The 12,256-nt window shown below is 37.7% G+C and overlaps 2 protein-coding genes across 5 annotated transcripts in view; one reads left to right on the forward strand and one right to left on the reverse strand.

Annotated features, from left to right (window-relative positions):
• CENPC (centromere protein C) overlaps positions 1-2,332 on the reverse strand; it is an 87,365-nt gene extending 85,033 nt beyond the window's left edge. For all 3 annotated transcript variants that reach the window (XR_004819925.1, XM_035726281.1, XM_035726280.1), the window contains exon 1: positions 2,086-2,332. Coding sequence is in view for 2 of the 3 variants with exons in the window: in XM_035726281.1 (XP_035582174.1) it covers positions 2,086-2,103 (18 nt within the window). In the remaining variant the exon portion in view is untranslated. The remainder of the gene's footprint in view (positions 1-2,085) is intronic.
• A 9,111-nt stretch (positions 2,333-11,443) lies between these two features.
• The window catches only part of STAP1 (signal transducing adaptor family member 1), a 40,179-nt gene continuing 39,366 nt past the window's right edge, over positions 11,444-12,256 (forward strand). For both annotated transcript variants that reach the window (XM_027600713.2, XM_027600712.2), the window contains exon 1: positions 11,444-11,623. In XM_027600713.2, the coding sequence (XP_027456514.1) occupies positions 11,504-11,623 (120 nt within the window). In that variant the 5' untranslated portion in view covers positions 11,444-11,503. The remainder of the gene's footprint in view (positions 11,624-12,256) is intronic.

Genomic DNA, 12,256 nt, shown 5'->3' on the forward strand with positions numbered 1-12,256 from the left:
TGAGATACCACTATACCTATTAGAATAACGAAAATCTGGTACACCGACAACTCCAAATGCTGGTAAGGATATGGCACAAAAGAAACTCTCATTTATTTTTTTTAAAGATTTTTATTTATTTATTTGAGAGAGAGAATGAGATAGAGAGAGAGAGCACGAGAGGGAAGAGGGTCAGAGGGAGAAGCAGACTCCCTGCTGAGCAGGGAGCCCGATGCGGGACTCGATCCCAGGACTCCAGGATCATGACCTGAGCTGAAGGCAGTCGCTTAACCAACTGAGCCACACAGGCGCCCAACTCTCATTTATTTTTGAATGCAAAATAGTACAGCCACTTTGGAAGAGTTTGGTGGTTTTTACAAAACTAAACAGACTCTTACCATGACTTAGTAATCGTACTGCTTGGTATTTACCCAAGGGAGTTGTCCACACAACAGCTGTCCACACAACAATCTGCATACAGATGTTTATTGCAACTTTATTTATAATTGCCAAAACTTGAAAGCAACCAGATGTCAATTAGGTGAATGGATAAACTGGGGTACATCCAGACAATGGAATATTATTCAGCACTAAAAAGAAATGAACTATCAAGCCATGAAAAGATATGAAGAAACCTTAAATGTGTAATACCAAATGAAAGTCAATCTGAAAAGGCTATGTATGTATTATTCCAACTACATGACATTCTGGAAAAGGCAAAACTATGAAGATGGTAAAAAGATGAGTGGTTACCAGAGCTGTGTGGGGAGGAAGGGGTAAACAGGCAGAACACAAAGGATATACAGGGCAGTGAAAATACTCTCTATATGATACCATAATGATGGATATGTGTCTTTAGATTTTTGTCCAAACCCACAGAATGTACAACACCAGGAGTGAACCCTATTGTACATTATGGACTTTGGCCAGTCCATGATGTGTCGATGTAGGTTCATCAATTGTAATAAATGTACCACTATGGTGGGGGATACTGATAATAGGGGTGGCTAAGCATGTGTGGGGGCTAGGGGGTATGGAAAAATCTCTGTACCTTCCTGCTTAGTTTTGCTAAGAACCTAAGACTGCTCTAAAAAAATGAACTCTTGGGGCGCCTGGGTGGCTCAGTCGTTAAGCGTCTGCCTTCGGCTCAGGTCATGATCTCAGGATCCTGGGATCGAGTCCCAGGTCAGGCTCCTTGCTCGGCGGGGAGCCTGCTTCTCCCTCTCCCACTCCCCCTGCTTGTGTTCCCTCTCTCGCTGTGTCTCTCTCTGTCAAATAAATAAATAAAATCTTTAATAAATAAATAAACTCTTTTAAAAAAGGAACCGTGGGCATTTGGTAAATTTATTCCCTTCCTTTTCCTCCAATGAGAATGGCTTTATTCCCTTTTTTTTTTAAATTCTACGTAATGTAAACAATGTACGTGCTCACAGCAAAAAGTACGCTCTATAGCATCCTTTTATACACCTTCATGCATACAAGCATACATTTATAACTTTACATAAGTGGGAGATCACTGAAGATTTTCTTAAAAGGGGAGAGATAAAGTAGAAAATACACTAGGAAGGGGCTGATATGGGTTGTATAATATACTGTAACCATAAGCAAAGTGTGAAATACAGAATAGTGAATACCAAGAGAGCCCAGAAACGGAAACAAAAGATGAGAGCCCGCCCCCTTTAGTCATTCCCACCTTAAGCACCTTTTAACTAATAGCTGCCTTTCAGAAAACTTTATCAATAACAGATACCTATCTACAAATAATCTGCTTCTCCAGACCATCAAGTCCACACTTTTAAGGCGTCCCAATACTTCTATGGACAGGAAATTATTTGGAGGACTAAGAAGCAGAGTTAGGCCAAAAAAAGTAGAAATCACAAGATTCTCTGAAGAGAAAGATGCCATCACAAACAAAATTAAAAGAAACCTTGAGGAAACAATACACGGAAATTAACTCTGGCTATCGGCATACGATCAGCGTTGATCTCAAAAAATTCGCGGGCTTTCCCACTGAAATCTCCAAGAAGCCACAGCACCAGCTAAACATTTACATTCTCCCCTGCCCCGAGCTCCGGTTCGCCATAAGCGGCAAGAGCCTGCACTTACCAGACCCGACGCAGCCATGTTCCGACCCGGCCCCCGGAGTCTGGCACGGAAGTACTCGCGGGCCGTGACTCGAAGAAGCCTGGCACTGACAAGAGTCGCGGGAGGAGCGGTTAGACTGAGCCCCAGGAGCTCTCCTGGGGTGGGAGGCGGCAAAATCGAGAGACCTGCGAGCCAGTAAGCGCGCTACCGACGGTCCTCACCCATTGGCGCAGCCCTTCACAGGCACAGCGCCCTGCAAACTCCGGGGTTTGAAACGGTCTGCACATGCGCAAACCAGACGAGCAACCCAATAGAAAGCCGTTACGGGCTCGCCCCTTCACTGGACGCTCCAACAGACCCGCCCATCGCAGCGTCCACCGAAGCCCCGCCCCATCTTTCCCGTAGCCCCGCCCTCCCTCTCTACTTAACGCTGGATCCTCCTTCGCTCCCCAGCCAAGCGGAGACTGAGCTTAAAAAGCTGGAGTTTTACGTAGCTAGAGATCGTTTCGAGAGCAGCCTTTGCCCTTGAGCCCAATGTAAGACTTGTCAAGGGTTCTCTTATACAGTAAAAAATAATACTTGGAAGGATAAGAGGTAGAAATTGCAGAAGTTGTTTGACGAGAAATATTTCACTATGCAGACTTGTCAACCACCCCCAGCCCGTCTATGCATCAAATCTGAAAGTCATAATAATATAATGATGACGATGTATTCTTTTTTCGGATATGTAGATAATATTTTCATGAAGCATTGCCAACAAAATGACCTAGGTAAATATCTGTCATTTAGGTATAATATCCTGAAGGGAGTCTTTATCAGGAGTCTTGAATTTACTCAGCCATTAGCAATGTCATCCAGGACAATTTGCGCCACCATTCTGGGTGTTTCCTTAATATAGTTATATAATGGGAGAGCTAAATTAGATCCTCTGAAAACTTGACCATTTTATGATTCTATGAAACTTGTGTCTATTTTTTGTGATTTAATAAAAATTTGCAGAGAATTTTAAACAGAAAATACTTATTGAATAAATTCATTAGTCAAGAGTTGAGCTAATAAACTTTTTCAAACTTGTAATGATTTAACAAATGTTATCACCTGCTGAGGGTTTTTATTTATTTACTTTTGGTAGGGAAGAGAGGTTATATATTAACTCTGCAATCAGGCTGTATTTCATTCTACTTCACAAATTCTGCCATAGTGGGCAAGTTAAACTATTTCTTTCTCAAATCCCTTGTCTGTAAAATGTCTGTAAAACTGCTGAGATATTGGATTAATTCCTTTTAATATCTAGGTGAAATTCCTGGAACATAGTAAGAATTCAATAAATAATTATTATTTAGTATTATTATGTATTATTAGTATTATTATGGAGTTTTTTACTTGCTCTAGCAGAAGTTTTGCCAATCAGACTACATAATATAATTTGATGCTATCGCATTTAGAACAGATTATAATAAAAACTATCATTTATTCAATTCACACTGTATGCCAAGTTTTTTTTCTTAATGCTCTCCATGCAGTAACTTATTTAATTCTTAGAACATTCTTATTAAGGGAAGATGACTAATATCCCCATTTTACTGACAACAGAACTGGGACAGTGCTTAAGTAACCTGCCCCAAATTGCACTACCATTAAAGGGCAGAACTGGGGATGAAGCCTGCTGTCCTGACTCTAGAACTGAGCACTTAATCACTACACTTTTTTTTTACCTCTCAGTGAGAAATTTTAGCAAGCACAATCACAGATGTAAAAGTTCTACATATAAAATGATTTCCACTGAAGACAGTGACTCTCAGAGGTATTTTGAAATACTTGACCTGGTGTAAAATGTAGGACACAAAGGGTATTGGTGATGAACTGGTATGTTCCACAGAGAAAATGGAGGAGCACTTTCATGAAAACCAAAGTTGTGGAGACTCCTCCTTTCATTCCCAAACAAATTTTTTAGTTCCCTCTGCATCTGTCCTATTATTTAATAGCTCCACCATGTTTTTAGCATCCAAAAATAGGGTTGCTAGTTAATTAATGTTTATAAAACCCAGATTTGTCATTATAGGCCCACTGCGCCCCAAAATACATCCAGATCACTCCTTATGAACTTCTATGGTAACTGACTAAATCTTGAAGTTTTCTATCACAACTACTGAAACCTAGGCAAGGAGTATGTGTGTGTGTGTGTGTGTGTGTGTGTGTGTGTGTATCAGTCTATGGAAGTATGTATATTAGATGGGTATATGGGAAATAAAGTATCCAGAAATTTAACTTGAAAGGGTAGTAGACACGTTTACTTAGGATTTTATGTAGATTTTAAATCGGTAATTGTTAAAACGATTTTAAAGAATATTTTAGACATTAAAAATGGCACTCTAAAAATGAATTTGTTCTAGAAATAGTAACACAATTACTATTAAAACTTAAAATTTGCTTTATTCATAATAAACCCAAACTGGTTATATGCCCATCAACTGGTAAATAAACAAACTGTGGTACCTCCATATAGCAGAATATTCCTCAGTAATAAGAACAAACTACTGATACAGGCAACAACTCAGATGAATCTCAAAAGCACTATACTAAGTAAAAGAGGCCAGACATAAAAGACAACCTGCTGTATGATTCCCTATATTTGCCTACATAAAACTATACAAATAGAAATTAGACCAGTAGTTGCCAGGAGATGAAGTTGGGGATTGAAGACGCTGACAACAGAGGCCATGAGGGAACTTTTAAGATGGTGGAAACAGTCTATGTCTTGATTATGATGGTGATTATAATACTCTTATGTTTTTGTCAAAACTCTCAGGATGACTTTTGCTGTAAATCACACCTCAATAAACTTGACTTAAAAAATTAAGGACGTTAGAGAAAGTGTTAACAAACCAAAGTAGGCCCACTCCTTGGTGAGTTATAGTCAGGTTACCCCAGGAAGAGTCACCTCACAGTGTCAATTTTATTTGTACAAACGAGATCACAGGTATTAATTTCCAAAACAGTGTCTCCCAAACAAGGGAAAGCAGGCTCCTCTTATTAGGATTTGGGATGAATATTCAGAAGGGATTTTAACATTATAATGGAACTGAGGTTGCCTCTGGCACTTTATGATTCATCTGTGCAAGCTCAGGGGGTCAGGCCAGTAGAGAGAGAAAGAAAGATACCAGCCAAATGTAATGTGTGAATTAGGGCCAGTCTGATTCAAAACAAAGAAGCCATAAAGAGCATTAAAAAGTAGAAAACTAAAACAGTGATTATTAAATGACAGGGAAATGTAAAATTTTCTTAGATATTATAGTGCCATTGTGTTGAGAATGCCCTTATTCTTTTAGGATAAGGATATACATATTTAAGTATTGAGGGGTAAAACGAGATGTTTGTACGTACTTTAAATTGGTTCAGTTTAAAAAAAGAGGGGTGCCTGGTTGGCTCAGTCAGTGGAACATGTGACTCTTGATCTCAGGGTTGTAAGTTTGAGCCCCAGTTTCATTGCAGAGATTACTTAAAAAAACCAAATCTTAAAAAAGAAGATAGAGATATAGTTAAAGCAAATATGGCAAAATGTTAATAATTACTGAAACTACATGGTAGATGTGTAGGTGTTTATTAATACTGCTCTTTTAGCTTCTCTGTATGTTTGAAACTTTTCATGGTAAAATGATAGGGCAAAGTGGCATTAATAAAATTGCAGGTCTTTGGGGCGCCTGGGTGGCTTAGTCCTTAAGCGTCTGCCTTCGGATCAGGTCATGATCCCAGGATTCTGGGATGGAGCCCCGCATCAGGCTCCCTGCTCTGTGGGAAGCCTGCTTCTCCCTCTCCCACTCCCCCTGCTTGTGTTCCCTCTCTAGCTGTGTCTCTCTCTGTCATATAAATAAATAAAATCTTTAAAAAAAATTGCAGATGTTCTCAGAATTTCTGCAAAAAAAAATTCTGCAGAAGTCAAAAATGAAAATGTTAGGAAATTACTGTAAGAGAATTTTGTCAGAAAAAATTACACTCCAAAAATCAATTTGTAAAAATTATGACATTGCAATTATAACTTAAAATTTGCTAAAGTAAACTTATTTGTATAATTTTGTAGTTTATTTCTTGGAGTGTATTTTTTAATATAATATTTCAATTTTTAAAATTCCTTACTATCAAATGTTATCCATGTGTTAAGTAGCCTTTAAGTAGCCTTTTCTGACAAAATTATCCTCAGATAGGAAGGCTCTAAGACTCTAATTGCCACATTAGTAAAGTGTGCTTGCAATATGCAGGTAGGTGGCAGCAATGTTCACACACAAAAAAAAACCAATTATACTATGCGTTGAGAAAAGGTCCCCATGAGTTCTTAATTTTAGTGCTGTGTAAAAAGCTTTACAGTTACCTCTGTGTGTGTTTGCTTCTTAGTTGTAACTGAATTCTATTATGATATACATTGTTACTCTTAACAAGAATACAACCAGTGAGGCTGGTTGGGTAGGTAGAATATGTGACTCTAGATCTCAGAGTTGAGAGTTAGAACCCCACCTTGGAGATAGAGTTTACTTACAAAAAATTTTTGAATAAATAAATAGAGGAACACAACAAATAGACTATTCTCTGGATCTCCATTTTGTAGCCTATAGTTTACTTCTGGTCAGCATAATTCTTAAAAAGGAGCTTTTCATTTAAAACACATTTAATTTAGATTCACTATGTTGTACACCTGACTAATGTAACGTGTCAATCATACTTCAATTAAAAAAAAAGAAATAAACTAAAAAAAAATCAATAACCACAAGCTTAATAATATACTTTCTGCGTTACAATTTTAACCTTGCAAAGACATATATTACTTTGGTGGTACTAGGCAAAAATTTAAATAATGAATGTTAATATTTATTGACATGGAAATGTGCTGTACATACACTGTATGAAAAATGCAGTTCATCAAACAGCATGTACTAATCTGATTATATAAATACACACAACTAGGGGCGCCTAGGTGGCTCAGTTGGTTAAGCAACTGCCTTCAGCTCAGGTCATGATCTCGGGGTCCTGGGATGGAGCCCCGCATCGAGCTCCCTGCTCCGCGGGAAGCCTGCTTCTCCCTCTGACCCTCCCCCTGCTTGTGTTCCCTCTCTCGCTGTCTCTCTCTCCCTCTGTCAATTAAATAAATAAATAAAATCTTTTTTTAAAAAATAAAAATAAATAAAATAAATACACACAACTAGAGAAAATGTGCCAAAAAAGTAATGGTACCTATCCAAACAGTGCTCATGGTGGATGGTGGAATAGCATGTGATTTTCATTTTCTTCTTTATGCCTAAAGACTTAAAACTTATATAAGTTTTCCATTTATGAAGAAAAATAAACTATTTTAAGTATTTATAGAACATGATGTATGTTTGTCAATTCAAGTCCCTTAGAGATTCATAAACAAAGTGCCCACACTGTAGCTTGCAGACAATGCCTAGCCGTAAGAGATATAAGGGGTGAGAGAAGTAGGAAAATAAACTGCAACCAAAGACATGAAGCAGAAATGATGTGCTGTTGTCAAAAATTGTCAGATATCATAGAGTATTCATGTTTGCAAAATAGAACTAGATTATGGAGCACCTTCAATGTTAACATAATTTTTCACTTCTTCCCATAGACTGTGCAGAACTATATAGATCAGGGGTCAATTCTATAGAATCTAATTCATAACAGCTAATTGAGGCCAAAAAGGGGAACTACTAATAGGCATTTATTGGTTTACAGAATTGTTGGGGAGGGATGGAGAAATAATGTATTTGGGGCTTGCAGGAATGATTCCCAAAGACACACTAGGAAGTGAACCACCAAAAGCCAGCTGCTGCAAATTGAAGACTTGGGAAGCTGAAGCTGATGCCGGAGTCTCCAGAACCATAGTGATACTGCTTAATCAGGAAGTCACTGCAGTTACAAAACTGCCATGTCTAGGAAGACACGACAAATAAGATGTCTCCATGAGCAGGAAGCCTCCTTATTGCTTCTGGCTCTAGAAACACACCATACCTGTCATGATAGGTATCAGAAAACTGATGTTCCATGCTTTGACTATCACCACCATGAAACCAGAGGTTGGATACTGGGACTTCTGATAATATTGCCACAGAAAAATGAGATGTCTCCTGACCATGCTTCCCTCTAGGAAAAAAAAAAGCCAAATTAAGAATAAATTCTGACTCTGTTCTTCCTTGCTAATATGGCATGCACCCCAGCTCCAGCTGCAGAAAAGTCTAGATATGTCGTTTTTAGCTTTTCAGCCTCTGCAGTTAAGAATGGCACACTGGAAGGGGCTGGGATGGATATTGAGCACCAATCTACCTTATCCCATAAAACAGCAGTAGTGGATCTTAAATGAAGTGAAAAGGAACAAAAATGCAGACCGAACATTTCTATATATTGAGCTTGATGTGGTTAAAACCAAATTCATTATTGCTCTTCCCCCAAAACTATCATCCTATCTGGAGTTTTGAGTTTTTATTAAAGCTACCATTATACTCTGACTTATGTTATTTAGAAACTATTATGTGTCCTGCATCTATGTGACATCCAAGAAATATTTCTCAGTCATATAAATTACACCCTACACTGCATAAATAGTGAGAACATATAACTAGAAAAACTCTTATATCCTAGATGCAACTCTTTGTACTAAAAATTGTGTTAGCAAATTAAACCACTCCGACAGAGCTACTAATATCCCTTCTACAAAAGTGATTCCTCGCCTTTTTTTTTTCAGTCCCAAAAGACCTAGTAGAAATATTTTTTTAATAATAATGACTCAGCATGGCACAAAGTATTCCACATAGTCATTAAAATTAAAGATGTATTCAGTTATGGATCATAAATGTAAATGCATTCAATTGAAACATCTTCAAAATTTACTGCAATGAATTGTGATGAAAATGGCAAAAAGCATCAATAAACATTAAGTAAAACAAAGGTCAGAAATTTGGAAGTACAGGAGAGGGTTTGGGGGCTCCTATACAGACTTACTGATTGAATCAATTCTGATAAGTGGATAATAAAGTAGTTTAGAGAGCCTTAACTGTTGTAAAAATGTGCATTCATTCATTTGAATTGCATTATAACATAAATGACTCAAAAGAGCCCTGAGATTTTGGTGTTATATGAGTTAATCTTCCATTCAAAGTTGTTGAATTGTATTAGCCATGTACCTGATGTATAACAAATTCCTGTGGTACAGATACTGATGATGGCTATAATATTTGGACTTAGTGAGTGTGTAGTAGTGAGAATCCATCAAAGTGTTTTAAGCAGGGGAGTGACTTGATTAGACTGCATTTAAATGAGTCAGAGAAGAAAAAGTGTGAAAAGTAGACAACTGAGAAATGTACTGCTGCTCTGGAGACAAGAAGGGAAGAAGCTGTGAGCCCAGGTAAGTTAAATGGTTTGTTCAAGGTCTCTGAGCCGGTTAAAACAAAATTGGCTTTTCTCTCTACACTCAAACACTTTTTCTACTATGATTCCTTACCTACAAATCCATTATTCACCACCTAAAATCTGAGATATCTCTAAAAGCATTTCCATTGTAATGATGCAATTGGAAACTATGGACAGATCTAACTGGCTAATCATGCTTCAGCAGGATTTTTGCCATCCTGGAGTTGTTTTTTTTGGAAGACATAATTTGAACATTGGTATATTAACTATTAATGTGACTTGCAAGTCAGCAAACCAAAGCAACTTAGGCTGATAAACTGGTTTTTCTTTAATTTTGCTTATTCTTTTAAAGGTAAGAGAGACATAATTAACTAGATGATTATTTCTCAGAAACATTGCTACGTTTACCTTTTTGTAGAAGCATTCTTTTCTCCCATGAAACTCTCTGACCATAAAGCCAGTGACTGCTTTCTCATATTCCAATTACTCCTAGTTCGCGGCATCCTGCCTCACTTCCCTTTTTCTTTCCATTCTCAGGCCTTATCCCTCCTTTCCTTTCCTCCCTGTTACACCAGCTGCCAGCTGCCAAGAAGGTGGATGAGGTCATTTATCAAATCGGGAGGTTTTCCTTTGTCATTCAATTCATTTTCCTTTTACATTGAAACTAAAAAATAGCATGGTCTTGTCTCAAAAAAATAAGCTCAACTTATATTGAAGGTTTATATTAGAGGGTTTGAGTAATAATAGGAAGCAGGTCTTGAGATAATATAAAAGCAAAGGAGTAATTTTGAATCTTCAACTCCCAATGTCTGTTTCAAACCATTTTCATTTTGATGATGCATTAAACACTCTCCTCTAGTTTACTGATAATCTGTCTGTATTGTTATACTTCACTTTGTAGACACTTTGGCTGCACATATTCAATGGAACCCGTAGTGGCAGAGAAAACCATGTAATGTCTCCATTAGGAAAGGAGGAACAAACTGGAGATTCCTGTCTTATTTTGATTTCTAAGAATCAACTGGTCTAACTGGGGAGAATGCTCAGGCCTGGGCTATACTAAATCTAGAATAAATCTTAAATACAGAGGGTGAAATAAGAAATGGTGGAACTTGGCAGGGTCCCTGTGAAACATACCAGTATTCCTTCCATGGTTCCCTTCTCCCATCACTCCTTGCACAGTGCTGGGCCAAATCCAGTCTGTCATGGACCCTTTTTCACATGCAGCTACTGAATGCATTTTGGCCCCAGTGTAGCTCTCTAAATCTCACTAGATAACTGTAGAGACCCCCATCTATGCATCATAGCATCAGTGATCCACAACTCAGAAAGCATACAAGAACAAAAATTTTAAATATTATAGCTTTCTCTGTCAGACAGATTTTGCTGAACATCAACTGGTAACCCACAAACTCAAAAATTCTTATTGACAAAAAAGTAAAAAATCCCATGTTCCCATAACTATGGTTTGTAGTTAGTGGACCATCAAAATGCGCATGGGATAAAGAACTCCAGTTTTCAAAAAAATGTAAGCAAAGCTCAGTCCTAAAAGATTTATAACACAAATAGTACTAATAAAATTATCCCGTGAAGTGATTTTTAATGAAGTGGAGTTAATTCAAGTCATGTCTTCTAGGCATGAAAATGGAAAGCAATAAATAAAAAAAGGTGAAAGAAAACAAATGTGACCTTGATGACTCCTCCAAAGTCCATAATCACCACATTGGTTCCTTTCATCCCCTGGTGATGTTAATCTTCTGTTTATTTTGCTACTGTAATCCTAAGTAATTCTAAATTTACCCAGAGATTGCTCTTTCAAATTTGGTCTATGCCTGTTCTTTCTCACCTCACAAAAAGTAAAGGAAAAAAAAGTGTGTGTGTGTGTGTGTGTGTGTGTGTGTGTGTGTGTGTGTGTGTACTGTTGGTGGTTAAATATCGAGTTGGGACTTCCTCTTTGAACAGTTGCTTTTTCCTCTCACACAAAGGAGATCTCATTTTGTTTGAGCCTGGATATAGTTGAAATCAAACCACACACCGAGAGGGTATGATGGCTGAGAAGCCCCCGAAACCAGCCCCTCGAAGGATCTTCCAAGAAAGGTTAAAGATTACTGCTCTACCTTTGTACTTTGAAGGGTTTTTGTTAGTCAAGAGGTCAGAATACCAGGTAAGTCCATAGATGATAATGTTAAACTAGCAGTTTCTGTCTTAACATAAAAGTAATTTCATGGTGATTTGATGTGATGTGACAAGGGCCTCCTTGTTTCTGTTGCTATTAAACCCTCTTCCTTGGGGCACCTGGGTGGCTCAGTCAATAAGCGTCCGCCTTCTGCTCAGGTTATGATCCCAGTTCCTGGGATCGAGCTCTGCATCGGGAAGCCTGCTTCTCCCTCTCCCACTCTCCCTGCTTCTGTTCCCTCTCTAGCTGTGTCTCTGTCAAATAAATAAATAAAATCTTAAAAAAAAAAAAAACCCTCTTCCTTGAACTCAGAAATATGCCAATTTTGCACAATTTAAAGACAACGTATGGCTTAAACACACACATGTATATATATCTGTATTGTATATAACATTCTAATGTTGTTAGTAATGTAAGAAAATTTAATAATCTACATTTCCAAAGAATTTATTTAAACATTACAGAAGATTTCAGCTTAGAAGATAAAATGTTTCCTATATTTTTTTCTGCAATTTACTAGTATGCTTCCACGATGACGTGTATCATTAAGATAACATACTATGAGTTATGCAAAATAAGCATTTTCCTCCTACTCTCGGTTATTTGAAGTTTACAAACAAT

This window comes from Zalophus californianus, chromosome 2 (genome assembly GCF_009762305.2).
Source record: "Zalophus californianus isolate mZalCal1 chromosome 2, mZalCal1.pri.v2, whole genome shotgun sequence".
Lineage (NCBI taxonomy): Eukaryota > Metazoa > Chordata > Mammalia > Carnivora > Otariidae > Zalophus > Zalophus californianus.